Source organism: Lasioglossum baleicum, chromosome 6 (assembly GCF_051020765.1).
Source record: "Lasioglossum baleicum chromosome 6, iyLasBale1, whole genome shotgun sequence".
NCBI lineage: Eukaryota > Metazoa > Arthropoda > Insecta > Hymenoptera > Halictidae > Lasioglossum > Lasioglossum baleicum.
The window spans coordinates 1980223-2007256 of record NC_134934.1 but is presented as its reverse complement, the minus strand read 5'-3'; the positions used below and the strand labels follow the sequence as shown (position 1 = coordinate 2007256).

The 27034-nt window shown below is 37.1% G+C and overlaps 5 protein-coding genes across 6 annotated transcripts; 2 read left to right on the top strand and 3 right to left on the bottom strand.

The window, feature by feature from the left end:
* Positions 1–380: 380 nt before the first annotated feature.
* On the bottom strand, positions 381–6427 carry LOC143210098 (exostosin-3-like). The gene is made up of 10 exons (XM_076426622.1): positions 5902–6427; positions 5532–5771; positions 4924–5464; positions 3801–4855; positions 3528–3738; positions 3160–3416; positions 2967–3094; positions 2625–2901; positions 2438–2542; positions 381–2296 (listed from the first exon to the last, which is right to left on the bottom strand). Exons 2-10 carry the CDS (start codon positions 5691–5693, stop codon positions 2192–2194), a joined length of 2841 nt encoding a protein of 946 aa, XP_076282737.1. The 5' UTR covers positions 5694–5771; positions 5902–6427; the 3' UTR covers positions 381–2191.
* Sccro (defective in cullin neddylation 1 domain containing SCCRO) lies at positions 6240–9050 on the top strand. Of its 2 annotated transcripts, none has more exons than XM_076426627.1 (5): positions 6240–6690; positions 7238–7451; positions 7561–7729; positions 7829–8042; positions 8135–9050. In XM_076426627.1, exons 1-5 carry the CDS (start codon positions 6688–6690, stop codon positions 8315–8317), a joined length of 783 nt encoding a protein of 260 aa, XP_076282742.1. In that variant the 5' UTR covers positions 6240–6687; the 3' UTR covers positions 8318–9050. The 2 variants fall into 2 exon arrangements, with proteins under 2 accessions (XP_076282742.1, XP_076282743.1); XM_076426628.1 differs by lacking the exon at positions 6240–6690 and adding an exon at positions 7107–7130.
* A 652-nt stretch (positions 9051–9702) lies between these two features.
* On the bottom strand, positions 9703–11450 carry LOC143210106 (uncharacterized). The gene is made up of 4 exons (XM_076426633.1): positions 10941–11450; positions 10627–10865; positions 10315–10545; positions 9703–10103 (listed from the first exon to the last, which is right to left on the bottom strand). The coding sequence occupies exons 1-4, from the start codon at positions 11068–11070 to the stop codon at positions 9921–9923; spliced, it is 783 nt and encodes a 260-aa protein (XP_076282748.1). The 5' UTR covers positions 11071–11450; the 3' UTR covers positions 9703–9920.
* A 739-nt stretch (positions 11451–12189) lies between these two features.
* On the bottom strand, positions 12190–19857 carry LOC143210095 (tripeptidyl-peptidase 2-like). Its single transcript, XM_076426617.1, has 17 exons — positions 19593–19857; positions 18952–19080; positions 18667–18834; positions 17937–18097; positions 17673–17836; positions 16977–17579; positions 16582–16893; positions 16347–16503; positions 16080–16267; positions 15850–16004; positions 15551–15768; positions 15241–15475; positions 14929–15179; positions 13736–13962; positions 12799–13256; positions 12501–12716; positions 12190–12442 (listed from the first exon to the last, which is right to left on the bottom strand). Exons 1-16 carry the CDS (start codon positions 19752–19754, stop codon positions 12507–12509), a joined length of 3798 nt encoding a protein of 1265 aa, XP_076282732.1. The 5' UTR covers positions 19755–19857; the 3' UTR covers positions 12190–12442; positions 12501–12506.
* A 540-nt stretch (positions 19858–20397) lies between these two features.
* Positions 20398–23660, top strand: Uxs (UDP-xylose synthase). The gene is made up of 5 exons (XM_076426625.1): positions 20398–20695; positions 20836–21423; positions 21496–21609; positions 21675–21995; positions 22070–23660. Exons 1-5 carry the CDS (start codon positions 20635–20637, stop codon positions 22336–22338), a joined length of 1353 nt encoding a protein of 450 aa, XP_076282740.1. The 5' UTR covers positions 20398–20634; the 3' UTR covers positions 22339–23660.
* Positions 23661–27034: the final 3374 nt, after the last annotated feature.

The following is a 27034-nucleotide window of genomic DNA, read 5'->3' as shown; positions in this document are numbered from 1 at the left end:
GTAGAATGAAAATTGCAAAATTAAAAATGTTATCCAAGTCTTGCTTCGTCATGAGAATTTTTTGCTTCAGAAAATAGTTCACGGTTTTATTTTAATTTTTCCGGCTACTCGTGCATTAAACGTCGATCAATCAACTGCAATAATATTAAAATAGTCCTGCCAACCACACTGCTGCCAGTAGACTCTGCCAACCTGTTTCATGTATCCGTTTTTATGATACACAATGTACGGGCACGCATAATTAATGATACCTGGAGCGACGCCAGAGATGCTCGGTGGTCAGTTTTACGAACGCTTGGTATCGCATTTAAATTAATGTTAAGCGAGTTGACATTAACACCAATTCATTATTTGTACAGCGTGACAAGTACATTCCACTATGAAATCATAAATAACATATATTTGTCTCCTTGAACGTGAACCTGACTTTGATTCCAACTCCATATACAATCGGTTGCACAGCTTCTTAGTATAAAATCAAATTTACGAAGTAGTGTTATTTAACACGCAGCAATTGTATCGAGGTGCATCCACCCGCACGATTACGTTTTATTATATTAATTACGTTAGAGTAGACCTGTTAAATCATACAAGATCGAACGGTGTGCGATACGTATATGTACAATTAGTCTTTAAGAGTATTACGCAATTAAATATTAATGCTTGCAGTGTGACCGAATATTATGATAACTTAAAACAAGGATTGTAATTAATAGAATTTTGGCACGATACAATGGAGTGACGTTCGCTGGCAAACTTCTATAAATAAGACTCTAAATAGAATGAAATTATCTACACGGTTCTATAAATCGTTAATGAGTTTTTCAGTACAAGGACAATTTTTCTGATATTTCATTTAAAGTGTGATTCCCTTATTCGTTCATTAACACTGTCTTGATCGTGTTTCAGAATTCTTGATATTGTATTTACATAAGATATTATTTACAATTGTAGTGATTATGCTTCTGTTACATAACTGTAACCATTGTTACTTTTTAATCGTATTGGTCTTATTTCAAATAAATAAAAATGCGATTCAACTCACTCTTGTCGAGATCCTCATATTACATACATCAATGTGTATATGTAATATGGATTATACATATATCGTATACGTGCTGGAGTTTGATCTTCACTGGGTTATTTTCATATAAACAAATGTATCGTAGTTCACTATAAACTGTGAAAATTGGTGTAGTATAACTCAGAATTGGGCATTAATCAATTAAAATTTTAATCATGATTGATTGATTAATGTGTACGATTAAAAAAAGAAATCATTGAAAAATCGACGATCGATTCAATCAATTGATGAAGTTAATCGTCAATCGTTGATTAAAAAAAGAAATCATCGAAAAATAACATAAAATCACGTAAACAGAGTTTGTATTACATATAGATAGACTGCGGCTGTTTATGCAAAATAAAAATTGTCTGTATCGATTACAAGGAATAGGGACCAAACAGAATGTTATTTCTTCCCTCAATCATTTTAATAGATGAGAAATCATATATTGACATCTTCAATTTTTTTAATTTTCCTACAATTTTCAATTTTATCTACTCAATTTTGCTGTAAATGCATAAAGATCCGCAGTCTATGTACATATAGACCAAATGACAATACACCTAAACTCAATTTACATATTTTTCAATATTTAAACACTTTTTTAATTACGTATTTCATTTCGAAATTTCAGCAGTTAATCATTAATCAATCATCCGATTGACGATTAATAATCGTTAATAGCAATTAACGACTAAAGTAGAAATTTAATCGTTAACCGCAATTAAGAACAAAACGAGGAGATTAATTGTTAATTGCGATTAACGATTGAAGTAGAAATTTAGTCATCAATCGTTGATTAAATTTTTGCCCAACTCTGGTATAACTTAAGTGTATAACGACGTAAAAAGGTCCATTGCATTTGTTTTCTATGTTTCTTACGACATATAAATTTGTGTAGAATTTTCCATTAAAATGTGCAATTTGAGAAATTCATTAATATAACAGTATAAAATATAATTGAAAAAGGAACGGCATTAAAAAAGAAAGTCTACAACATTTACTCCACGTGTTGGCATACCCCGTAGGAAACAGTGTATCAATTCAGTCAAAATTTTATCAAAAACATGTAAATTCTATCAAGTGATCACTCACTAGGTATTTATCTATGTAAAAATTAGTTCTCTATATAAATTTAAAACATTTCTGTTTATCGTGTGGTATCCTCGTTTTGAACAATATCGAGTCAGCTCGATACTGAGTATTTAGGAGAGGCATATATCCAAATACCTGAAATAAGAGAAATAAGTATTCCTTCATTTCTAAAACACATGCAGTACCACGTATAGATACGCAGAAATTATGAATTAAAATATACACTTAAAAAATTTCCAAAGAATTCAATCATCGATACTAATAAAAGGTACTTGCCTGAGAGAAGAAATTAATGCACTTGTGCCTCTCCTGGAAATGGGTATCATCCTCTGATAGAGAAACTGGACAGCCAGGGCATCTGAAAGTCCAACGTGATGTAACCTGAAAATACAGAAAAGCGGAATGTTATTCATCAATGGCAATACTAAATGTAGAACGTATCGTGCTATAGTATTTCACTAACCTTGACGGGTGGTTTCCTTGTGATGTGAGATATGAGGAAATTCATGGCAATATCCTCGCAATTCATGTATTCGTCAACCTTATCTCGTATGGCTTGCGGTAGCCAATGAGTGTACAGATATGTGTAATGTTTATGAATGAACGCGGCTCCGGTTAAAACCATTGATAACTCGCATGAGTAATTCGAATTATAGTTCCAAGCATTATGGTAATTCTGGTCCCATGCGTGAAAGCGACCGGGGAATCCGACTACGCGATCCCGATGTTCTCTCCATACTCTGCAGATATCAAAATCATCATCATTAATCTCTTATATTCTAATAACCACATACGAATAAATTACCTGAATCCAAACATAATCTCGTCGTGCCTCAAATGAGCATCATCATCGACTGAAAGAACGGCTTCCGTTTCGATGGCATCGAATGGCAGAAACCTATTGTTTAAACTATTCCTCGAAGCCTTTATGACCTATGTAAAGAAATTTTCACTCATGATAATCGACAGAATCTTTTTTTTAGAATATTAAGTCTTACATGAATTGGAACTCCAATATCTGGCCACTTCAAGTCTTCCATTGGTGGTTTTAGACTGTTCCACACCACAAGTACTTTATTTAAATACGGCAATCCGTAAAGCCGAGCCAAGGAGTTAATCAGGACCTGTTCACGTTCGTAACTTAACATCACGATTGTAAACTGTTCTCTTGGATAGTTCCCACCCAAAGCTTCGCTGAATTCTTTGCCTGCGCCACCTGCACCTTTGCCAATTGGTCTGAATCCCACTTCAGATCCTAAAATTTTTATTCAACATAAGGATGGATTTTCCCAAAGATGTCTTCCCATCTCGTCCCGACCATCGAATACCCGACATTCTCAAGTTCTCACACGCTTCTACTATTTACCAAGGAATTTGGCGTCACTGGGAAGAACAGTGTCGAAAGGCAGCTGTGGGTACAAATAAAATGGGTCTACCCAGTCGTTCCAGATCTCATGGCCTTGAAGTAGTATCGTGGTATAGTTTCTCTTAAAAGCAGGAGACGGATAAGGTGGCTCCAGAGGACCCAAACTTTCTTCTGCTTCCGGCTCGGCAATAATGGCATCAGACTTTAAAGGCTGCAAAAATATATAGCATTCATAGACAATAGCAGAGTAGACGCTGCAACTGTAACGCTTACCACAAAGCTTTCGTTGAAGACACTTGGACTGGCAGTCTGTGGTGCTGGCAACGGAGGTATACCAAGTCGATCCCTGATAACGGCAACAATAGTATCTACTGCACCCTGTGCTGTGCTTAGATACCGTTCCCATATCAGCCTGCCTTGTCTACGCATACTCAGAAGATCAGTGTCAGGCACAGCACGCAGCAGGAAGTGCATTTCCGTTACTCTAGCCTTGGGCAAAAATATTGCAGCTCTGCGCCAACTGATTACTTCGCTGTAACTCAATACGATTTGATCGCCGCCTAAGAAAACTGGGATAGATCCGGACCGCAAAGCTTCATATAGTCTAGCTTGCATATAGGACGTAGTTACAAATGAAGCGTTGCTAGGAGCTAGAATTAAGGCAAACGTGGACTCCCTTAAAATAGCTTTCCTCGACGAATCAGTTCCACAGAGAGACCAATCAAGAATTTCGACATTTTTCTCCTCCGAAGCCGGTATGCACTCAAACTGAATGAAAAATTTATCCAAGGTTATTCCTGTACTCATTTCCTTGAGATGCTGGATAATGAAAGAATCAAGATTATTCTCGTCGACGGATAATCTCTCGAGATCCACGTCGGTGTCATCTATTTGATTCGCTATGGTGGTTGCTCTCAGAGGTCTCATTTCTCCTTGAAAAGACAACAGATATTTTCTCCTAGCTGGTAACATTTGAGCACATTCTTGCCAAACATCACCACCTGGAGGTCCCAAAATAGGTGGAACAACTAGATCGAAACCTTCGTTAAATTGATTTCTATAAAACGTTGATTGCACTATTATAGCTCTGCCGGTGGCCACGCCACTAAAAATATTCCCAGATTCCACGGATAGATCCCTACGTGCGAGGTTTAATAAAATGTGATTTCTGCCATCCCCGCCCCAATAGGGAAGTGCGTGCAATTTGTTTATGTCCACGAGATTTCTGTGTTTCTTGTCAATCTTTTGTTGAGTAGAGTGACCTTCTCCTATGAGTAGTATGTATATACAAGCTTCAGCTGCGTTTGCAGTAAGATGTGGATTGTATCCTATTGAACAGAAACATATGTCTCAACTTGTAATGTACAGAAATATTAATTATCATATGACTGCATACCCAATGTTTGCTTTATGGTAGTTTTTAAAAATCCGTCAACATCCCAGCCTGAATTTATTACCGAGTATTGATCTGGGTCATATAAATAAACTGGAAATCCACTTGTTAGTGCACAACGGCTATGATCAAAACAATTGTACATTCTGCACGAATGCGATGTAGGACTAGGTAATACAGCAGGAACAGAATCCATTAGTATACGTTTGGGAGGTGCCAATTCTGGCGTGTTCCTCTCCTCTGCTTCCCTCTGATACACTTGCGCCTGTACAACACTGATCTTCAATCGATCAAGTTCTGTTTGTTGACGGAGGAGGTCTAGCTTCAATTCATCTATCTTTTGGGTTAAACTATTGATTTCCACCTGAAGCCTTTGTCTCTTTGCACTCAAGTCCCTAAGCTCGTTATTTACAGAAACTTTAATACGCAGTAACTCTTCGATTCGCATTTTCAACTGAGAAGCTTTCATAGAAGTGAAATCTTCGAAAGCCTCCAATGTGGAAAATGTACGGTAAACGTCTCTGTCCGGTGAATCAGACTCTACCTGTAGTACAGAACATATTTTAGCAACTTTCATTAGATATTTCTAAATATTTAAGAATGACTGTTACCTTCGACAAGTAATAATGAGTAAATAGCGGTACAATAAACAAAACTGCAGAAGTTAGCAGAATGATCCTGGACAACTTCATATGTGTTATCCAATGCCGGAATTCTCTTCCGCTTCCATTTTGATGGTATAATGGAATGAATTCGAACATGCTTCCCCCCATTGCAACTGTTACAGACTGCTATTCATGATTACTTAAATCTCAAGTCTGTGTAGATAACTTTAGTCACTTGGTAGATATCTGTAAGTGTAAGAAACAAATCAATTAAAATGTAGATCCAGTTTTATCCTAAAATAATTGTAACATATATGAAAGATTATTAAATTCTTAAACAATGCAGAAAGTAAAAGAACAATAAAGTATCTCTCACCGATAACAGAATAACCAGAGAATTTTGACTGGCATCGCCGATCAGTAACCTCACAAGAGAATCACTCTCCGCTCATTTTCCTGGCAACCATAATCCGCGTTCATCACAGGTGCATCATTATTGAAAAATGTTTCACGAATTCATTTTATTTTGTGTACACACGCCCAACAAGATCAGTGTTGATCGAAATACACAACGGTAATTGTCAAAGTCGCGGAAAAATCGCATCCATTTCGCAGACAACATTTAAGTTAACAATTCAGAAACAACATCAGTGTCAGCATCGCTGCGGTTACGTATTAATTATCCGTTTGACTGGCAGCGTACCACGATCTTGCAAGTTTACGGTACGAGTATTTACATGCGATGGTCTAGTAATGTCTAGCGTTTACGACAACACTCTGTTGTTGTTGTTGTTTCGGTACAGTTCGGATATCGCGACACGATTCATTGTCAGTCGAACAAAACATAAAAAAAGAACATTGCATCGATGCCACCGAACGCCGAGTTGAATTACGCGATGCTCTCGACGATTATTTCTTCTTTTAGACAGCCCCGCGGTCAAACGCGCGGCTCGAGAAATTAAACGTGTGCCGTTTCAAAAAACCCGCGACATTGTCCTCGAAATAGTTTTCCATTGACAACGTCTGGTGGCATTGCTTCTATTTAGCTCCGCTGGTGTCTATTTGCATTTCTCGGAGCTTTCGCAGAACGTGCGCATGTTCATGTCAAGTGCAGTGCAAAGGAAATAATATTTTGGCTTTCGGGGGCCTAAAATTAGCTAAAATGGTGAGTGTTTTATGAATTTCTGTGTCGTAATCGTGCAACCATCTTTGCGGATTAATCTACTAAACTGATATCGTTGCTCTACGACGGGCGTTAACGAAAACCTAACGGAAACGTTCGAATAACCTATCGGATTTTAACGTTAACGATTCTTTTCGCACGAAATACAAATATCGGTCTGTCGCTATACATCTCGCCCAGAGAAAATTCGAGGATAATGCTTGTCTATATTCTCGAATGTCTATAAAACGCACCAGTGACACACGAAAATCCTCGAACTTGGAAACATTCCGTCGATGGAATCGTAGGCAAAGTATCGTAACTTTTGTTCACGTAACAAAGTATTGTTTGTTTGTATATCTTCATCGAGGTCTACGTCAGTATAACGAAAGCCCTGAGATTACATATAAATAGGTTTGCATCGAGAGGTTCTGTCCAAGATGGTGTGCAAACGAAAAATGAAATATAATTTTTTTTTGTCTCTCTGACCGTGTCATATTTGTGTCAAGGTTTTGTTGTACTGAAATCTGGTGTTTCATTCTCGTTGCAGAATAAGTTGAAGGTCTCGCAAAGGGACAAAGTTAAAAAATTCATTACTTGTACACAAACCGGAGAACAAACAGCAATATATTGTTTGGCGCAGAATGATTGGAAGCTAGACCTGGCAAGTGATAACTATTTTCAGAATCCCGAGGCTTACTATAAAGAGCCAAGAATTTCTGTGGACAAAAAGAAATTAGAAATATTGTTCAGTCGATACCAAGGTAAGCATTAAACATTTCTAATTACTAGGAAGTAAGTTGATATCATTGGGATGTTTTTCTCTAATGTCTTCAAACTTTACATCTGATTGTGATCCGGCAATCAATGTAGATCCAAATGAACCAGACAAGATCACAGCAGATGGAATAATGAAATTTTTAGACGATTTGGGTTTGAGTCCTGAGAGCAAATTAGTCTTAATTATTGCTTGGAAGTTCAGGGCAGAAACTCAATGTGAATTTACGAAAGACGAATTTATGAATGGCATGATGGATTTAGGGTAATTTGAAAAAAGTCCTTATTCTCCTCATTTGTACAGTATATCGGAGTTAATGTTGCATATAATCTAAGAAAAAATAATCGAAAATTATTGTTTCAGTGTGGACAGTATAGATAAATTAAAAGCTCGTTTAAGTAGTTTAGAAAATGAATTAAGAGATCCTCACAAATTTAAGGATTTTTATCACTTTACATTCAATTATGCAAAAAATCCAGGGCAGAAGGGCTTAGACCTCGATATGGCAATTGCTTATTGGAATATTGTATTAGATGATAAATTCAAGTTCCTGCCGTTATGGTGTCAATTTCTCCAGGTAGAGATTTCAAAAGAATTATTGACAATCAGTCACTAAAAGATCACAGTTACAAACAGAAATATTTACATATGTTTCATACTGTTTTCTAGGAACACCATAAGAGATCAATTCCAAAAGATACATGGAATTTATTATTAGATTTTGCGCTTATGATCAATCCTGATATGAGTAATTATGACGAAGAGGGAGCTTGGCCTGTGTTGATAGATGATTTTGTAGAGTGGGCACAACCACGAGTTCATCAGAAAAAAGCTTTACTTATTCAATTATAAAATTGTATAATTATGTGATACTTGAACATATTTTTTTTTATAAAGCATCATCATTTTACTTTGTGTACAGATCATATTGTATTATACAATCATATTGTATAATAATCTTGTAATGTAAAAAATTTTGCTTAGAACTAAAAGAACATTACTTTCTTACATGTTAAAGTTAAAGCTAATTAAATCGTTGTAAATCCAAATTACGTGAACTTTAAAACTTCACTAGTGCTATTGTAAGTTTAAATTTACAATATTATACATTCATCTGTACAAAGTAATATGATGTATAATCAGTTTATTCTCCAAAAGAAAAGAAGAACAAGAAAAACGTAGTAACAGTTGAAAACGTTGCTCAATTACCAACGGTATTTGCAGGCATTAGGAGAAATAACTCATTGTGTTCCTTCTTAAGGATCTAGTTTTGAAAGAAAAAATTCTGAGAAAGATTCGTTTCTACCTTTTTGTAGATAGTAATTTCTAGAAATTGCGTTATTGAAAATTGTTATTAAATAAATTTTACGACATACATAACACTTGTAACATAAATACAAAAAAACACGAAGAGAAAAACAAATCTGTATTTTAAACGTAACAAAACTTTGGCACCGCTATACTTATCCTTTCAAGGAGAAAGATTTGTTTCTGTTTTACCGCTACAGAGAAATATTTATATTGTAATTCTGAGATACTATAGATGTTAGGAAAAATAAATTAAGAATTTTTTTACAAGTTTAAATTATGAGTTTCATTTATGATTGTTGCAAATGAAACATGTCCGTGTTTTTAATAAGTTGAAAAAAATTACGATATTTTTAGCTTGTGATTTCGACAACAAATCTCATACAGAATCGATTTCATTTTCTTGTTGTTGTTCATTTGACAAAGTACAACGTGTGATCAATGCTTGTGTAGTTTTAGTCAAATACACAGTGAATTTTCGAAGCTACTAATCGCTTTAATTTATATATGATACAAAGAGATTGAAGAAATATAATGTAAAGATACAAAAGATATATATATATATACATACATATATCTTTGTAGAAAATGTTTAAGAAATCAAAAATAATTATGCACACTTAGGTATATTGGCATACCTCTGTGTACAGTAGAAAATTAGCAACACGAAGATGCATCGTCCATAAATTTCGGATTATATTTTATAAAGAATTGTAATAGATAAAGTGAAAAAGATTCTGACTAATCTATTCATTATAAAACAAGTTCAATATAATGTCAGAAGTACGTTTATGCAATGCAACAAAATAATCCATAATCACAGAACTTATACTTCATTTAAATACTCTAATAGTATACAGTATATGTCCTGAAATTTTAAACTGCAGCTTTCTATTGTGTTAGCATTGCGTAAACAAAGAATTGTAATAGTTTTAGAAACACATTGTACATAATGTAAATAAATTTATTAGTCTTAATCTACAAAAGCTGTTTCATTGAAAGATACACTCCATAATTATCACACCTCTCTGGCCCTCTCAACAACATGAACTACTCGAAGCGTGTTTAAATTTTACCATTTTTTTATTTTAGTCTATTACATTCTTTTTGTTAAATTACATATGTATGCAAAAGAAATCAAATCATCTCATTGGATATGCCTGTGGCAAAAACTGGTACATGAGCAGGGAAAATTACATCCACAGCATTTAATATTATCTTTAGGATATAAAAAAGCTAGCTCATACTGTTCTGATTTTATGTTGTAACATTGATTTAATATATCCTCGATGTACCACTTGCATAAATATTGCAATTTTTCTATAGCTGTCTGCATAATTTTTTTATTATTAGTTTGCGAAATATTTCGGTATTAAAAATTTATTTCTTTACAGAATGGGACGAACATCACAGTATAGCTACAATAGGGACGATTTTATGTGAAAAAATACCAAATCTTTTTTACACATTTTTGTGCATAAAACCACCCTCATTCTGACTATACATACTACGATATCCGCCCACCCTGCACGTGAACCAACCTGTGCAACAACTAATCCTCTGATTGATCTTGAATTCATTTGATGATTGTGAGAGTCAAAAAATGTTACTGTATTGGTATTTTCTTGAAATATGAATAAGACTGTGCGGCCGCAAGTAATTAGAAGCATGAACAAGTTATTGGATTTTGAGGAGGCATACCATTTGTGTAAAAAGTTATTTATGTTGTGATATAAACTTCTTTCGATTTTATCATGAAACACTTGAAACGTCTGCAATGCATATAGCGAATTGTAAGGTCTTGTAAAATGAAATGTTGGATTTTTAATAATTTTTTGTCATGAAATGTATACCCATTCTTTCAATATACTTAATCTGTCACCACCATGTCTTAATGCTTCTTCTGTACTGAGATATGGATGAGAAACTAATCCATTTTTAACGATCCATGCATGAGTGGCATTACCTTCTACCATAGCCTCTGCTATGTAATTAGTTACTTCAGGAGTTGATTCTATATCATATATAGACAGTCCTGTCGCGGATATTCGTTGTGCAACGAGAAGACAAATCAGAGTACATGCTTTACTGACTATAAAGTTCAACAATAGAATATATTAACGAACAGAGATAAAATTAAGAGGGAGGGATATAAATTTTTTGTTACTTCTCTGTCCTCGAGGATATCGGCTTTGTGCAAAGTCTTCATTGTACCAATATATTGTGACATTATCAACATATTCTTTTATAAACGAAGGGTAGTTATGGTCGGATGAGGTTGATGATGACAAGGACATAACTCCTTGTGCAACGTTTTAGTAAGAATGTATTGTGTTACTTCTAAATTTTGTGTTCGAAAACATTTTTTATTGAAATGAATGAGCCATGATTAGGTTACTCCCAAAAAATTTTGAATTTTTTTTTGCAACGCCACCCCGTGACGTGATTCATAATTAAATAGCAGAAGAAAAAAATGTGTAAACACTTTTTTACATAGCAAACAATTAAATGTCTAACAGTTAAATAAAATTAGATTGAGAGCAGCTTCTAAATATGTATTAGTATATTTATTATTCATATAATCAGTCATTTCATAAAAACAGTACAATTCAATGTCAAGAAATAACCCAAGTTTTATTTCCTAATAGAAGATCTATATATAGTAAAATGTAGTTCAACTAAATGTACTTCTTATAATTACTTTTCAGTTGTAATGTTGCAACTGTAGTGCACGTAGTAGTGATCCATACTTTGTTGTTTACGTGATTTACTGTGGAAAACAAGAACAGCTATTTCATTAAAGAAAAATAAGATGTGTGCTCCATCCAATCATTCTATCGTATACATAAGCGCATTCAGTGCTACTGCACATAACGTAAAACATGCGCCGTATGTACTGTTTTTGCAACGACATAAATCAAAAATACATTTTACATAAATTTTGCATCGATTTAAATCGCGTGTTCAGTTGTAAACAACTGAATCTAATAAAATAAAATATATTCTGCGGGTGTAAAGAAAATACATATATGTGTATATATATATATATATATATTTACATTTAATATATTGTAAAAATGGAAAAACCTAGATGAGTTTGGATGATATCCATCATGTTAGTTGAGACGAATGCTTTCGAATAACATATTGCTATTTAAAAAATTCAGTTTCTAAATTGATAACAGTTTCCGCGATACTCTGACATGTCCTTCTCCCTCCGCGCAATAGTCATTGTAAAAATGCAGTTTCTAAACAATTATACTATTGTCGAAACGATTAACTTATTAATTTTTTTTCTTTTTGGAAATCTATGTACATGTGCCGTCATACGTTTTACTCGCGAATACGAATTATTTCATGTTATTGCTCCTAAGAGTTTGTTTCGGTCTTTTATGGTTTTCATAAGGCAAATGATATTGCAAGTACGAATATGATTTATTTGTTTTTGTTGTTTAAGTTCAGAAGTTAGATATTTAGCTGAAGTCACTTTTTCTTCCTTTTTTTTTTTTGTTAAGATCAGTAAAATTGCATTTTTCTAAATGTACAGTACATTCGATTGACTTGACAGAAATGTCTCCTGCCAACGTAGAGCTGCACTGGAAACTGTTTTACATAATTAGTCTCCTCTCATCAGGACGTCATATTCTTTCTCATTTCATCTTATCGTATCTGAAATATGTTATTATATAGTTATACGAATATTGAGATTAAAGCACGATATGCTTACCAGTAATCAAAATGATCTGTACGAAGTCGGATAACGCGACGGTATACTTGAGGTGATATGATTCGACAAATGTTCCCATCCCAGGTTCCTCGCGATTTCTATGCATTTCTCGTCGATTTCTTTTAGTGGTTTCTCTTCATAATAACGCATCAGTAACTTCAAATAGCGGCCGTAATGATTGTTGACGTGAGCATGCCACAGAGAAAGCATAATGACCTGTAAGAAATAACTCATTTTCACTTGGGTCCTTTTAGATAATCATCAAGAAGGGACAATAAGTATCCTATTTTTTTTTTACCTTGCTATCGGTTGGTTCAGCAAACTTCTGCACTTCTTGCCAATGATTTGTAACGCTCTCTAATAAATGTTCGAACGATTGACGGTCTCCCTCTCCTTTCTTCATGTTGTGCACGTATAATCGTGCCAGTGCACATCCTTTCTTCACTAACGCTTCTATCAAGCTGCTCTTCTGTTTCTCCATGGTCGCTTTGATTTTCGCTGCATCGGTACGCTGGTCGTTCTTCAGACCGTAGTACGCTAACAGTTTATCCTGATCTATGTTGGTGATCACGGAGTCAGCGACGGTTATTATTTGATTTGCGAGAGAAACACTGCTTTCTGGAAGATCATCGTGTGGCACGTGACGACGAGCCTCCGGGGAATCCAATGAAGTTAACATGGCAATGTGAACGGGTAAATGATCCGAAAATAGAGTCTTCAGTTCTCCGTACAGCAAATTCGCGTATTCCCCAGGTTCTATATTTAAAAACATAGATTAGTTATGTTGATCGAAAACAAATACGTACATTCATGTTGCAAACGATTGACAAAAATGCACTTAAAAGATCACAAAACATGTACACCATTCGATAAAGAGTCATTTATAAAATTGGGACATGGGAAAAAATCCTTTCAGTATCACAGAGTGCTGTAATAAATATTGAATATAAGTCACAAAGAAGAAATGTCAGTATGTACATGCGGTGGAGTAAAACGGCTGAAAATATAGATATAGTCGTCTAATTATAGAATTGTAGGGGTCTAAAACATAAACCGTGGAATGGTTTTCCTTCAAGCTGTAACTTACTCGTGGATGGCGCTATTTGTAGAATTGAAACCGGAAAGAGAAGCAAAAAGTTTATATGAACATAATAATGAAATTGATAATGTAAAATACTTCTGTATGAGATACGATCGTACGTAAATCATATGAAATTCAGTGGAAATTTGATTACCCAGCTTTCCAAGCCAATTGCATTTTAAGTCTCTGAGTGCTTCATTATATTCGTCCCATTTGGTAGTCCTCTCCTTGTCCGTTTTATTTGTGGCATTGCTGCTCTTCTTGCCCGGCTCGGATAAAATGTATTTGAACGTGTGACAGTCCACTTTCTTTACGGTATCGTCCTTACAGAATGTCAATGTACCCTGCAGGTAACTACCCAAGGTAGCACCCTTAGAAATCCTTTAAAAAGAAGTGAAAAGATAAAAATCGATTAGTCTTGAATTAGTTGTTCTCAGACGTTGTATTAAGTATTTTCACTACTATGACGCGTTATAGAAAGAAGCCAAAGATATGAAAACAAAAGTGACAAAACGAAGCCAGTCTCCTAAGTGGAAAAATGAACAGATGTGTAGCAAATGTTGTAAGCCAAGTATTATAGTTATTACATATAGAAGATACATTAGCACTTCCATATTTGAACATTTACAGATGATTCTTTTTTTTATCAGTTTTATGTTGTTATTAAAAGCTTGATTTGTAAATAGCTGTAGGAAGACACTTCATTACATAAACTACTTATCATGCAATGACTTGTGCTTACTAAAACTTGATATAGAATGATTTGAAAGTAGTACTCATTGTCATTTATCTATGCTCGAAATTGTTTTTTATTTGCAGCTGGACAATTCGAAACTCACTTTATATAATTGTAGATTAGTATTTGAAAGCATCAGCTACTTCGACAAATTATTATTGTTTTTTCACAACTACAAAGCATGTAAATGTGCAAAAATGTTTATAAAAATAATACTATAGACTCACTTGTTTTCAGTGCTGCAATGCGGGATAAAAAAAAGAATGTTATCTTAGTAGCAACTTTAAAAGCGTATCAAGTAGAATTGTTTAAATAAAATACTGAGAAAAATAGGCTGTATGTATAACGACGAGTTGAAAAGGAGCTAACATTCTTCAAATGATAGTAATAGTATAACTTACAGAATGTAATCAACTTTTGGATAATTACACTTAGTTTCAAAATCATAATTGTGAAGTTACCCATGCAGTTGTTTACTTATAGGAGAAGAAATTCTACATGTACAAAAAATATTTAAAGTATCCTTACACGTATAATAGATCAACTTAATTCAATAAATAAGAAAGTAATAGAAAAAGTAAAACTTCTGTTTTGTTAAGTGAAATACTTACTTGTTTTCATTCGTCATAGGAGCAATGTACACAGGAAGAATATGACCAGATGGAATCGAACCTGATACCATTTTTTTGCCACCAATGATCGCTTGTGACTGATTTGCATAGACATCCAATGTAATTGGATTGCTTAATTTGTGACTTAAAAGTAGCGGCATATCTACTAATTTGTCTAGTAACTCTTTCTTTTCGTGCCTCACGTGCATTTTCAAAGTGTAATCGCCCTTTTCTAACTTTTGTATGATGTACTGCGAAAACATATAAAGTTACAACTCCATTCATCGAATTTAATTCACAAAATAAGTTTACCTTCGATGGATAAGCATCGCCGCAAGATATTAGCTGTTTGTTGCTATCGTAAATAGTCCACATTTGGCTCTCGTATTCGCTTTCATACAGCAAATCGCTGAGCAATGCTGCGTTCGGTGTTACCTCTGTTGCTTTTGCAGAGTGGAACGTATATGTTAATTGCAATTCGTAAATTTGTCGTGATGGTGGAATAATGTCCCGCTCTCGCAATGGAACGATCTTTACGTCAGTAGGTCTATAACATTGGAGAAAATAGTAAGTGTATAGCTGAACACATAGCAAGCATGCATCCAATTTTAGAGGTACATACTTCAAGATTTGCACGGACGACTTGAGACAGACACTAGGAACCACCTCTTCGTTTCTAAGCGAACTTCGTAATTCTAGACGGTTTATTCCATCCCCGGATTGCATTGTAAGATTTCCATGTATCATATGAATACCATGAAATTCTATAGAATAATCGACTAACATGTCACCCAAGTTTGCCCAATATTTTGCAATAACCACTTCTAGGATCAATCCTCCCTACACGGATATTTACAAGTTCAATTTAATGTCACTATATATGCATTTGTTAAATTGTACTATTATAGAACCGGGCATTACCTGAACAGCAAACGGTTGAACAGTCTCAGACTGAGAAGTTATGTTAATCATTTTATTAAATTCCAGAGTCTTGCAAGACAAACGGGGCTTTAACTGAACAGTCTGAACTACGACTCGTCCAGTTTTATCCTTCTCTGTGCTCTTCAATTTAACAACTGGATCGAATTGAATGAAATCGTTGATACTATACTCTTAATATAACGTAAAAATATATTGCGAGAGAAATTTACCTGCCCATGTCGCGTCTTCCGGAACTAGAATGAAATGTCTTCGAATTGTGTTAGGCTTGAACAGAATATTTGAAAACGTCAAGTCTGGAAGAATAGCAGATCTTGGCAGTGATTGTGGTTGCACTACGGTAATTGGTATTTGGAACACTGGTCCTTTTGCAATGTCTGTTACATCATATGCCCTGATACTGTAAAGCACGATTGGTATCAATACAATGTGTATCTTAAACACGTTCGATTAATTTTCTTGATTATTAACAGATATACCTAGTTGTATGAACACCTTCCGGTAAATTTGAGCCATCGATTCTGACGATAAACGAGCGAGACATGTGCATTAAATCAAGATGTGCCGGTTGTTGCACCCAAGATGCATCACACACCAAAGTCAATTTCAAATTGAAAGCAATTTTCAATGCTGGATCTATATAAGTAAACGTGACAATAAATTAAACTTAAACGAAACATACGGCACTGCAGTAACAGATACGTAAATCAGTACCTGTATTTTCGGTATTCAGAAATATAGGTTCAACGTTGACAGTGTACTCTTTTGGTCGGTCAATGATCCCAGTCCTCATGTGAATTCCTTTGGTGTTGTATCCTCCGCAGCTAATAGAAAATCTTATGTCCCTTTCAGGAACGTTGCTATAAGTAATAAGACTTTCAAACGCACGCTCAACTTGCAGCAGTCCCGAACCTTGTGCGAAAGGATCCAAGTTTGGTACATAGAGAGCTGTATTTTCGAGAGCCCTTTTTATATTGTATGGAGAGTAGGGGAAGTTTTTAGAAATCAAACCCGATATAAGTACAGCTGTAATACGATTAAACTTTTGATTAGGCATTTTTATTCTCATATAGTAATTCTAAACTAATCTTAATAATGACTACACATACCAATTGCTCCAGTTACATGCGGGCTAGCCATACTTGTTCCATTCATGAGCTGACTTTTTCTTAATGTAAAATTAGGAACACTGGTTATAGCTCCTCCCGGAGCACACACGGTTACACCAGCTCCTCCGTCAATCATAGGACCACGGGATGACCATGTGAATGGCATACCTGGCAATTTTTCCCTTAAAGAATATTCAGCCACCATCATATCAGGCGAGACATAAGCTCCTACACTGATTATGCTGTTAGAACTAATGTCCGGAGGTGTTCCAACGGTACATAAAGCTGGCCCGAGATTCCCAGCGGATGCCACCCACGTAACTCCGTATTTATCGATCACTTCGTTCATTAATTCTCCTATTCTTCCTGTGTTTGACCAGTGCGCGTGTTCTCCGTAACTCATGTTAATTACATTTATTTTCTCTTTATGTTTCATCACGTGTATCATTGCTCGTACCACCGCAGTCCCTGTTTCCATTGTGCCAATGCGGCCATCTCCGACAGTCAGTGAAATAATCTGCGCACCCGGTGCAACACCATTCAAATCTGGATTATCTGGGAAATACGCTGCCGCAATTGAAGCTACATGCGTGCCATGGCTTGCTGTAACATACAGAAATAAATTGAAGCTTTCTGTTATCTCAACATCGGTTTTACGTGATCCGAAAGAAACAGTTTCATGCTATTGCAACTTACAGCATAAACTAACAATCTCTAACGTATTCCCATCATCGTGAACATTAATACTAATATTTAACTGATCTTCCGGTATAAGCGGTGCAAATTCCCTAGTCAAAGTATACTCTCCCAGACACACGCCAGCTTCAAGATTACCTTCCTCAGAAGTATCAATACACGCCCTACAATAGATAATTAAAACGATTGTATAGTGATTAACGTTTGTTGAATTTTTGTAAACATCCATGCAAACTTGAAACTAGATCCTCCATGTATCCTTACCTCCAGACCTCACCATCATGGAAAAGAACACAGTCATATGCAGGTCCTGCATCAGAATATTTTTTCTCGATGTTATTTAGAACTTCAACTCTCGCCTCAAGTTCTTCTTTCTTTAGTCTTTCTTCTAAAGTCGTTATTTGTGGATTCTTTGCTTCGAATTCCTAAATATGATTATAGAACAAAAAATCATATTAGTTTCGGCTTGATTAAAAATTACATATTCATAGAAGTTTAATTTGTTTTATAAATAAACTTGATTGTTTCTGGAAATATTGAAATGTGCAAGATTTTACTGCTCTAACATTTCGTATAAATCGGATTGTAAAATATTAAAAAATATTATAAGTTAAGGTGTTTTATAGAAGAGCTATTATGTAATGAATCAATGGCTTTACAGTAGATCAAACTGCCAAATATAAATATAGCATTAGATAGAGATCACTGTGACACATTGTGAAACTGGCCTCATTTGATTGAATGGTTTAACGTACCCACAACAACCCTATCTTTGGATCACATGGTCTACAATCCTAATTACATACAATGTCTCTCCCAAGTGTACAATTTGAACGGATCATTATAAACTGTGCATTGAATTATAAATTTCAAGAAAATAATTAAAAATAATACGTAGAATTTAATATTAAATTCAATATTGATTTGTATGTGTGGCAAAGTACTTCATATGAAAAATGAATATTATAGCAACAAAATTAATGCAATTATATACTTGTAACTCTCTAGATGCATCTGCAAGTGCAGTCTTTTGAGAACTATCCCACAGTCGTTTTTTTCGTTCTAATAAAACTCTTTCTTTTAATTTCCCTGGATATAAAGAATACAAATTCTTTACACCAATGTGATATTCTCCACTAGGATTTCTCCAATTAGATGGAATCTGGAAAAGAATGATATTTCTTGAGCAATCAGAATATATATTATTTAAATGTCCACTGGTCATTGTTAATTTAATATAGATCATTTAATTTAATTGTTATTACTGATTCAAATATACCTTTAATTTACGACCAGTAATGCCAATTATGTATCCATCGGGTGCTTGTACAACTTTTCTGGTGTCTACATCTCCAGCTCCACTGCAGTCATACCTTTCAATAATTTTTGGTTTTCCATCTGTAGTTATCTATATAAAATAGATTTGTCATTTGCTAGATCATATTATTATATTAATGTTGCTATATTTTTTTTTAATAAGCAAAAAAAAACAGCAATGTCATCTTCTAAATGTTATCATAATGACAAATACTAATTTCCAGATACTTAGATGAAAGAATCAAATGAGTAATGCATTCCACTTTAGTGTTTAATGAATGCACTAATTTGTAGCAAAGGCTCGATCAATCAGTTCTAATACAGTAAAAGCTGCCTGGAGAAATTCAATCAAAGAAAAAATAAAAAAAAAGAATAATCCGTAGAACAGATATTTTTGAATGTCACTGGAATTATACAAATTTTTGTATTTTATGCACGGGGAAAATAAACGGAATATTGACGGTAAAACGATTATAAGTATTGAACGGATTCTTTCGGAGTCATGTTATGTCCGAGAAAACGGTGAAATTTTTTTCAAATTTGAAAGGGAAAAAACCAATGATTTGAACAGTCGTAAGGCGTGTCTGGTAAAAGCCAACGTACCTGCATACCAGGCGCCCCAGGATCAACTCCTGAATCGAAAATTGCGATGATGACTCCTCGACCGTCATATTCGGGGTATTTGGTAAGAAATTGAGTGACACCCGTTTCTTTTTTAGGCAGAAGCCCCCAAACAGGAAAATTACAATCAATGACGTCGGCCATGTTTCAAATGCCACTGCCACCGTGACTCCAGAAAAACTATTTGAGATGTTTCCTTTGTACTGCCACAGCCTTATATATCAATCAAAAAACAGGATCTGCGCCTGCGTGAGTGTGTACACTTCAAATTTTGAGGTTAAGTTATCGGCTCACGATAGGTTAGAGCAAACTGTCACTGGCGCTGACTACACTAGTGGCAAAACTTCGCTGTTTTTCGAAAATCAGTGTCCAGTACGTACGGGCCCGTAAATAGATTCATCATGAATACAACCTCAAAGCGCCGTATTCAAAAAATACATGTAAATATAATTTGAATACTAAAATAAAACAAAGTTTTTTATACGTATATGCTTGCTATTTCTTGTGCATGTTTTTCATCCAATATGAAAATACAAATAGCGAAGATTTTGATACGAGTTTCCCCTCTAGCATACTGTATAATTCGATGAACAAAATCTGCAGGATGTTTCGCGTTGAGCTGCTCAGATGGCAGCACCGGCTCACGTCAATAAACGATGTGTCGTCATAGACGAGGTACAGGAATTGACCAATCACGGTTCTCGTGGATCTAGTTCCAACATTTATGTTCGTCCGTGTAGAGGGCGTAAGAAATCGATGTCGGTATTTCAGATCGCGAGACACGAAACCCCATATGGTGATTGGTCTACTCCATCTACTCCTACACCTCGTCTGTGGTATCTTGTCAAGAGTCGCAATGTAATAGGTTATGTTTTTTAATTGTACGCTCTAAAAAATGACATACTTGATACGGTCAATAGTTGGATACCGCTTTCACCGTACGATGTTATGTTGACAATCTGCGGTGTATAAAGAGGAGGTATTACACGAGTTCCTTTACCCAAGACATGTGCAACGTTAAAGCATGGTTGTCACTCCACGAAAGATGAAACAGGTTGCCTTTTCCGTGATTTGTATAATAATAAGTAAGTGTCATGACATTAGAATTAGAACAATATTATTTCTTGCTTCTGTCATTGATCAGCTATACGTAACAAAAAAATTTTGAACAGTATTGTCAGTGTTTTCTATACTTTCTGAATGCTGTATTATGTAAAAATTTCAGTATTAGGATTCTACAAGACAGTAGTGAATCCACAAGAAGAACAATCTTTTCATAGAGTACACCCGAGAGAGCGTAAATCTCATATAGGAGATGTAAATGATATTGAACCTGAAAATCAAAAGGTGCAAGACATCGAAGAAGATGCACCTTTTGTTGACATCAAAGACATTGAAGAAGCAAAGATAAGGATTAGAGATTTGGAGGGTAAATTGCAGCATCTGGAGACTAAAATTGAGAACAGTGTGTCGAAGGATTTTCCGACAGTCAAGTTCCTCAATTATAAAAACCGAAAAAGAATTTTGATCACTGGGGGAGCCGGTTTTGTTGGCTCGCATCTGGTTGACCGTTTAATGTTAGCTGGCCATGAAGTAATAGTTGTAGATAACTTTTTCACTGGGAGAAAACGCAACGTGGAACATTGGGTTGGCCATGAGAACTTCGAGCTAGTTCACCATGACATTGTTAGACCTCTCTATCTAGAAGTAGATGAAATATACCATCTTGCCAGCCCAGCTAGTCCTCCACACTATATGCTTAATCCAGTAAAGACGATTAAAACTAATACTTTAGGCACAATAAATATTTTAGGTGTGTAATACCCTTTCAATAGGTATAGCCTATTGGAACATGTATAGATTACAATTCTAACTTTTGACTCAGGTCTTGCAAAACGAGTAGGAGCAAGAGTTTTAATAGCTAGTACATCTGAAGTATACGGAGATCCTAATGAACACCCTCAGTCGGAAACCTACTGGGGCCATGTCAATCCCATAGGTATATATAAAAGTTATACTAAAGTTTATTTCTATAAAACAAAAAATCAAACGCGACTGTTTCAGGGCCCAGAGCTTGCTATGACGAAGGTAAACGCGTAGCAGAGACACTAAGCTATGCTTACATGAGACAGGAAGGTGTTTCAGTGCGCGTAGCAAGAATCTTCAACACATTCGGGCCTAGGATGCACATGAACGATGGTCGTGTGGTTTCTAACTTCATACTACAAGCATTGCAGAATGATTCGATCACGATATACGGTAGTGGAAGACAAACACGGTCTTTCCAGTATGTATCTGATCTAGTCGACGGTCTAGTAGCCTTGATGGCTTCTAACTACAGCCAGCCTGTGAATATTGGAAATCCAGTAGAGCATACGATAGAAGGTGAATAAACATTGCAGTGCAAAATTAATTCTGAAATAGAATATCACACTGATCATTTTATTCGGCTGTTTCAGAATTTGCACTTATAATTAAGGATTTGGTCGGTACAAATAGTAAAGTAGTCGAGCTTGCCGCAGTCGAGGACGATCCTCAAAGAAGAAGGCCGGACATAACGAGAGCCAAGAAATATCTGAACTGGGAGCCGAAGGTTCCTTTAGCCGAAGGACTTAAGAAAACGATCATGTACTTCGCTAAAGAGCTGCAGAGAACGAAACACTCGCAGAGGCCTAGTTTCATGCAAACTTCGTACAAAAACGATCATGACATAGTAGAACAACTGTAGAGGGAATAGAAAGTTAACACGATTAATTGATCCACTTCTAAGAGTGGCTTGAAAGTGCCATTAAGCTATGGACCACTATGTGCCAAAATATTCCCCGTCCAAATTGAATTCCGTATAATTTTTTACATCGACGGGTACATGATCCTCATTTTTTAATGAATAATGAATTTTCGTCGGGGACGTCCGTGTCTCTCATACTTACGTTTCTTAATTTTATTTCAGCCTCGTTAAAACTGTGTTCATCAAGTTGTGTTCGTGCATACACGGTTTTCGTTAATTGTCGCGTACTGATATTTGTCTTGAATGGCCACGAATCGCTATTTATTTCGCGACGGAATGGAGAATAATAATCGTGTTTCCGATATCGTGTATCTTTTCCGTAGAAATGTCTAGATCGCGTAACACGCTCGCAATACTTCGTTATAGATAAGAGAAAAAAAGCCTCGTATGATCGCTCACCGGTGCTGGTGGAAGTTATTCTTATCCTTTCGACTTTTTGCGAGTAACTATGGGATAAACTATTACGAACATTCGATATATCGTGTTGTTTTTACTTAAATGTTTCTATGCAAACCGATCCTCCTCGGACTGTACATGTTCATCGCGTTTTATCGAATTTCTTTTAACGAATTCTTGTATATCGTAGATACGTAATCAATGTGCACCAATGCGATTAGTCAATTTTTATAGAATGTCTTTCGTCACCGAATTTTTTTAGAAACATAGAAACAGTGGCGTACTCGGCGTTGCCGTTCCACGAAACGGGAAACCCCGAATGTTTGTATTATAATGGTACTCGTGTTGTGTGATATGTATATGTGTATGTGTACGCGGTACACGTGTGCCGCACTTTAATATTTGAGAGCGTGTAAACAGGAAAGTAATTTTATACTTTATGAATAACTGTACGCAAGTAACAGAGTGAATAGCTTTGTGAAGACGTATTCTCGTCGTTTGTAGGCAGTTCTATCGGATTTAATTTATATACGAATAATCCAGCGAGGGTGCGGCTTGCATCCCCTATGCAGATATATAATACAAAATGAATGTTTACACTGCAAACCAAGTTCCCACTTCCTTGTACTGAAATCAAAAACTGCATTTGAATCAAATTCAACCCTTAAGTGAGCGACTCGATACATTCATTTTTGTAAAAATCAATTTTAATTTTCAGCATTGTAAACTTACATCAATAGAGCTTGAATAATTATTATAGAGTCATAGCTGCCTCGATAGTCCACTTAAGGGTTGACATATAGTTTTGTTTAATTTATAATTTGTTGGAATGTTTCGCAAAGGAAATAAAATTTTATGCAACTCCAGTGTCTTTAACAGCGTAATTTGAACAAGCTTCCGGTCATTGGTAAATCGAAGAGAAAATTTGCAAAGAAAAAAATAATTCAGTTCAGCAGAGGGATAAGAACCTCAGCAAAGAGTCTTTGTATTTCAAGAAACATTCTGCATAGGAATTTTTCTAAGCGGCACGGTTGCCTAAGAAGGAATGGGAGCAATTACCAGCAACAAATAGACCGTTGTGCTAGCGACGACGAGTCACCGGCGAGTCATAAGGGCGCACATTGTTGCATAACGAGCTGGTGATTCTTCTTGTCCGGTTGCAATCCAACTAGATAATATTATAATTCCGGCAAGCGTGACCACTTGCTGAAGACGCATTCCATGGCGAGATTGAAGAATCGGCCGGGGCCGTTTAAAGCGTATTTGAAGGGCCGATTGGTCTAAATGGGTGTCGCGTGGGCCCTGACAGGGCGCACGTGGTCGTCCTGTCTCCGCAGAAAGAGAACGAATCATCGTGGCCACCGGTAAAGAGGATGGAGAGAAAGAGAAAACCAGGCAGATTGGCGAGAGTAAGGGGACAGTAAGACCCGCTCGGATTCTTAACCATAATCATCGCATCCGGGATATGCTGCGGCTTTTGTCGTGGCCGCCAGGGTGAAGATGACCTAATCGTTGGTCCGGCAACCGAAGGAAATAAGCTTCTCCGCCGTTACGATTTCGCATAACGACCGGTTGCGGTCGGTTTTAATCGAGCTACGGTTTAATTTCACGCGGGTGTAAATAGCCGGACGAAGATTGGTCGGTAGAGCGGTTAGGGGCGCGAGTGTTTTGTCCGACCCGGCTGGAGAGAGCTCGTTAAAGATGCACGCCGCCGGAGTACACCGGGCTGTAATCGAGGAACTTGAACGACTTCCTGTCTGCAGAAAGAGACTCTCGGCGGAGGAACAGGTGACCCAATTCACCGTGAAGAAGCAACTAGCTTCGCTGTGTCCGCCGGTGGTCCGCCAGTAATCTGATCTATCTATTGGTAAACGAGACGGGGATTGCTCGTCTAACATGGGCACAGCGTGGGCAACGAGCCACTTTCTTACCTGCGACCACCATGGGAAAAGGGGTGCTTAATCGAGGAGGACGCGATCGATTAAAGTTTATGCGATGATACGGTGTTCGTTTCCCCGGCCCGAAGCGTGCCTCCTCTCGCTGACAGCTCCGAAACGTTAATCGAAGAGGAAAATGCGTCCCGCGTACCCTTTGCATTGCTCGAGAGGATTTGCTGGAGAACTGAATGCCTCCAGGGCGCAATGATGGTGACACCGGACTACGTTCCCACGAGATCCATGCTCCTGCTTTTATCATTGCCCGTAAAGACGCAAGAATGCTGCTTGCTAAAAGGTGGCACGCAAGATAACGTTTGAGAATGTCAGATAGGCGAATGTGTGTCGAGCAGTCTGCGACCCCTCTCGAAACCGTAACACACTGCAGCCAAGAAGCTCGCTGGTTCATGCATTATGCAGGCACAAAGTAGAGATGAACGGGTGCAGGTAACGGAGATGCTGAACCCGCGATGCAAATTTCGTGCAGAAACGCCCGATCGGTTGTACCGGCCTCTGAATTTTTCTTTTCCACAAAGAATTTAGCCTCTCGCCGCAACCGAGGGTATCTCGCGTCCACATCGCGCGCTCTTTAAATGAGAAAAGAATATATTTATGGGGGCAAGGGGCTGTCGCGTCGGCCACGTGGACTGGTATAATTTCGCAGACGAGGCCGTGCCCACTTGCGAAGACAGCTTTTACCTTGGAGCACTTTACCTTCTCTCATATACGCTGGTTTAAAATCTTCGTTTTATTGTCGCAGGTTTACTCTAAGTGGTACCTTCATTCTTTAATGCCACACTGAGATGATAAGACTGTGGCAGTCTGTACTGTCGTGTCTTTTTCAATCTCTAAAAATGGTTAATGAGGTACTATAATAAAGTATTTCATTCCTGCGTGTTACAATTGACAATGAATAATGTTGAGCCTAGTGTACTTAAAGGAGAGAACTATAGTTTGGGTCAGCACCGAGGTTCAGCCACCATATACATCAATCGCGAACAAGTCTGAAAATTCAAGTTCGGGAACGCAGTTTGAAAGAATTGCGCGCGAAGGGGTTGAAACTGATTTGCTCAAAGGAAACGCGTAGAACGTTGATAGAACAGTGCGCGCCCATGCATCGTCGTTACACGCCGTCGGGGTGCATTTACGCATGATCTACGAGTCCCTAATTATGCCCACGGGGGATGTCGGCGGAATACACGCGGACGCAAGATGGACGAAAGCATTCGCGCGAGCGTGTCCGGCTGACAGCTCGCTGGTTTAACCAGAACGTAATAATCGTGAAGCAAGCAGAAACATTTTTGCTCGTCAGCGAACGTAGTCGCGGGATTAGCATGCAAATACGCGTGCCTGCACCCCGTAACCCATTACAGCCTCGTAACTTCTTATTTCCCTGCCACACCGTCTTTACGTGGCTCGAGCACAGTCATAAACGTTATTAAATTAGAATGTTGAACGTCGGTCGCCGGGTTTCCGCCAGGTAACACGCAATTATCCACGCAATTGCGTCCTCTGCGAAAATCTTATTCAGCAAAACTTTCGAGAATTTTTTTTAACGTGCAGTGCAAGTGAACCAATTTATTGTTCGTTACGGTTAGTGTATATGTATATATTACAAAATGTGCACTATCTATTACAAATTGATTTGCACGCAACACTTGTCCGAAAGTAATTCCGGAAGATACTCCTGCTTTTCACGATGTTAAACAGCAGTTGAGAGTACAACATTAGGACCGAAGTTGGATTTTCTCGGCGGGCTTCCAAACCAAAATTCTAGGCAGGAAGTGCAGCCGAGGACATTAAAGACGCAAGAAGCATATTTCACGCATTGCAGCACGGTTCGCGGACTTTCCTCGCTCCGGCTGGAAAAGGAGAGCCTGCCGGGCAGGTTCTACGAAGCTCGTAAACATTTCACCTGAACCGTTCCCGCCCACTCGAAGCGGTCTCCGTAATATCGCAAATATTCTGGCGCCATCGACTCCGAGCCCCGGTGTTTAAATAAATAGCCGATCGCGTTCGACGAGCATTTACTTATGCATGCGCGTCTGCCGAGCCAAGAGGAGAGCATAGGAGCAAACGTCGCCTTCGTCGAGGCAAAGGGAACACGCTCTGCTCATGCGAGTTCGCGCCAAAACAAGTGGTACTTTTCAAGAGAGTTGCGATTTGTTTCTCGCGAGTGGACGCGAGCGACTGTTGATCGAAAAGGCTCGGACGCGCGAGAAAAAACTGGTTGGCTCCTGCGAATAGGATTGAAGGGCCGACGAGGACTTCGAGAGGGTCGCTTCGTGAAGCGTAGAGTCAACTCG

What these genes read in the sequence shown, in the direction of transcription:
- LOC143210098 (XM_076426622.1), bottom strand. Translation starts at nt 5,693, where the DNA reads ATGGGGGGAAGCATGTTCGAATTCATTCCATTATACCATCAAAATGGA. An exon ending in CTCATTATTACTTGTCGAAG is followed by an intron (nt 5,465 to 5,531) that starts GTAACAGTCATT and finishes TCTGTACTACAG; the next exon opens with GTAGAGTCTGATTCACCGGA. An exon ending in TCTTCAACGAAAGCTTTGTG is followed by an intron (nt 3,739 to 3,800) that starts GTAAGCGTTACA and finishes ATATTTTTGCAG; the next exon opens with CCTTTAAAGTCTGATGCCAT.
- Sccro (XM_076426627.1), top strand. An exon ending in ATTGTTCAGTCGATACCAAG is followed by an intron (nt 7,452 to 7,560) that starts GTAAGCATTAAA and finishes CAATCAATGTAG; the next exon opens with ATCCAAATGAACCAGACAAG. An exon ending in TATGGTGTCAATTTCTCCAG is followed by an intron (nt 8,043 to 8,134) that starts GTAGAGATTTCA and finishes ACTGTTTTCTAG; the next exon opens with GAACACCATAAGAGATCAAT.
- LOC143210106 (XM_076426633.1), bottom strand. Translation starts at nt 11,070, where the DNA reads ATGTCCTTGTCATCATCAACCTCATCCGACCATAACTACCCTTCGTTT. An exon ending in ATATCCTCGAGGACAGAGAA is followed by an intron (nt 10,866 to 10,940) that starts GTAACAAAAAAT and finishes TGAACTTTATAG; the next exon opens with TCAGTAAAGCATGTACTCTG. An exon ending in GAGGATTAGTTGTTGCACAG is followed by an intron (nt 10,104 to 10,314) that starts GTTGGTTCACGT and finishes AAAATTATGCAG; the next exon opens with ACAGCTATAGAAAAATTGCA.
- LOC143210095 (XM_076426617.1), bottom strand. Translation starts at nt 19,754, where the DNA reads ATGGCCGACGTCATTGATTGTAATTTTCCTGTTTGGGGGCTTCTGCCT. An exon ending in TTACTGGTCGTAAATTAAAG is followed by an intron (nt 18,835 to 18,951) that starts GTATATTTGAAT and finishes ATTCTTTTCCAG; the next exon opens with ATTCCATCTAATTGGAGAAA. An exon ending in GCGATGCTTATCCATCGAAG is followed by an intron (nt 15,180 to 15,240) that starts GTAAACTTATTT and finishes ATGTTTTCGCAG; the next exon opens with TACATCATACAAAAGTTAGA.
- Uxs (XM_076426625.1), top strand. Translation starts at nt 20,635, where the DNA reads ATGGTTGTCACTCCACGAAAGATGAAACAGGTTGCCTTTTCCGTGATT. An exon ending in CGTGATTTGTATAATAATAA is followed by an intron (nt 20,696 to 20,835) that starts GTAAGTGTCATG and finishes TAAAAATTTCAG; the next exon opens with TATTAGGATTCTACAAGACA. An exon ending in AGTAGAGCATACGATAGAAG is followed by an intron (nt 21,996 to 22,069) that starts GTGAATAAACAT and finishes CGGCTGTTTCAG; the next exon opens with AATTTGCACTTATAATTAAG.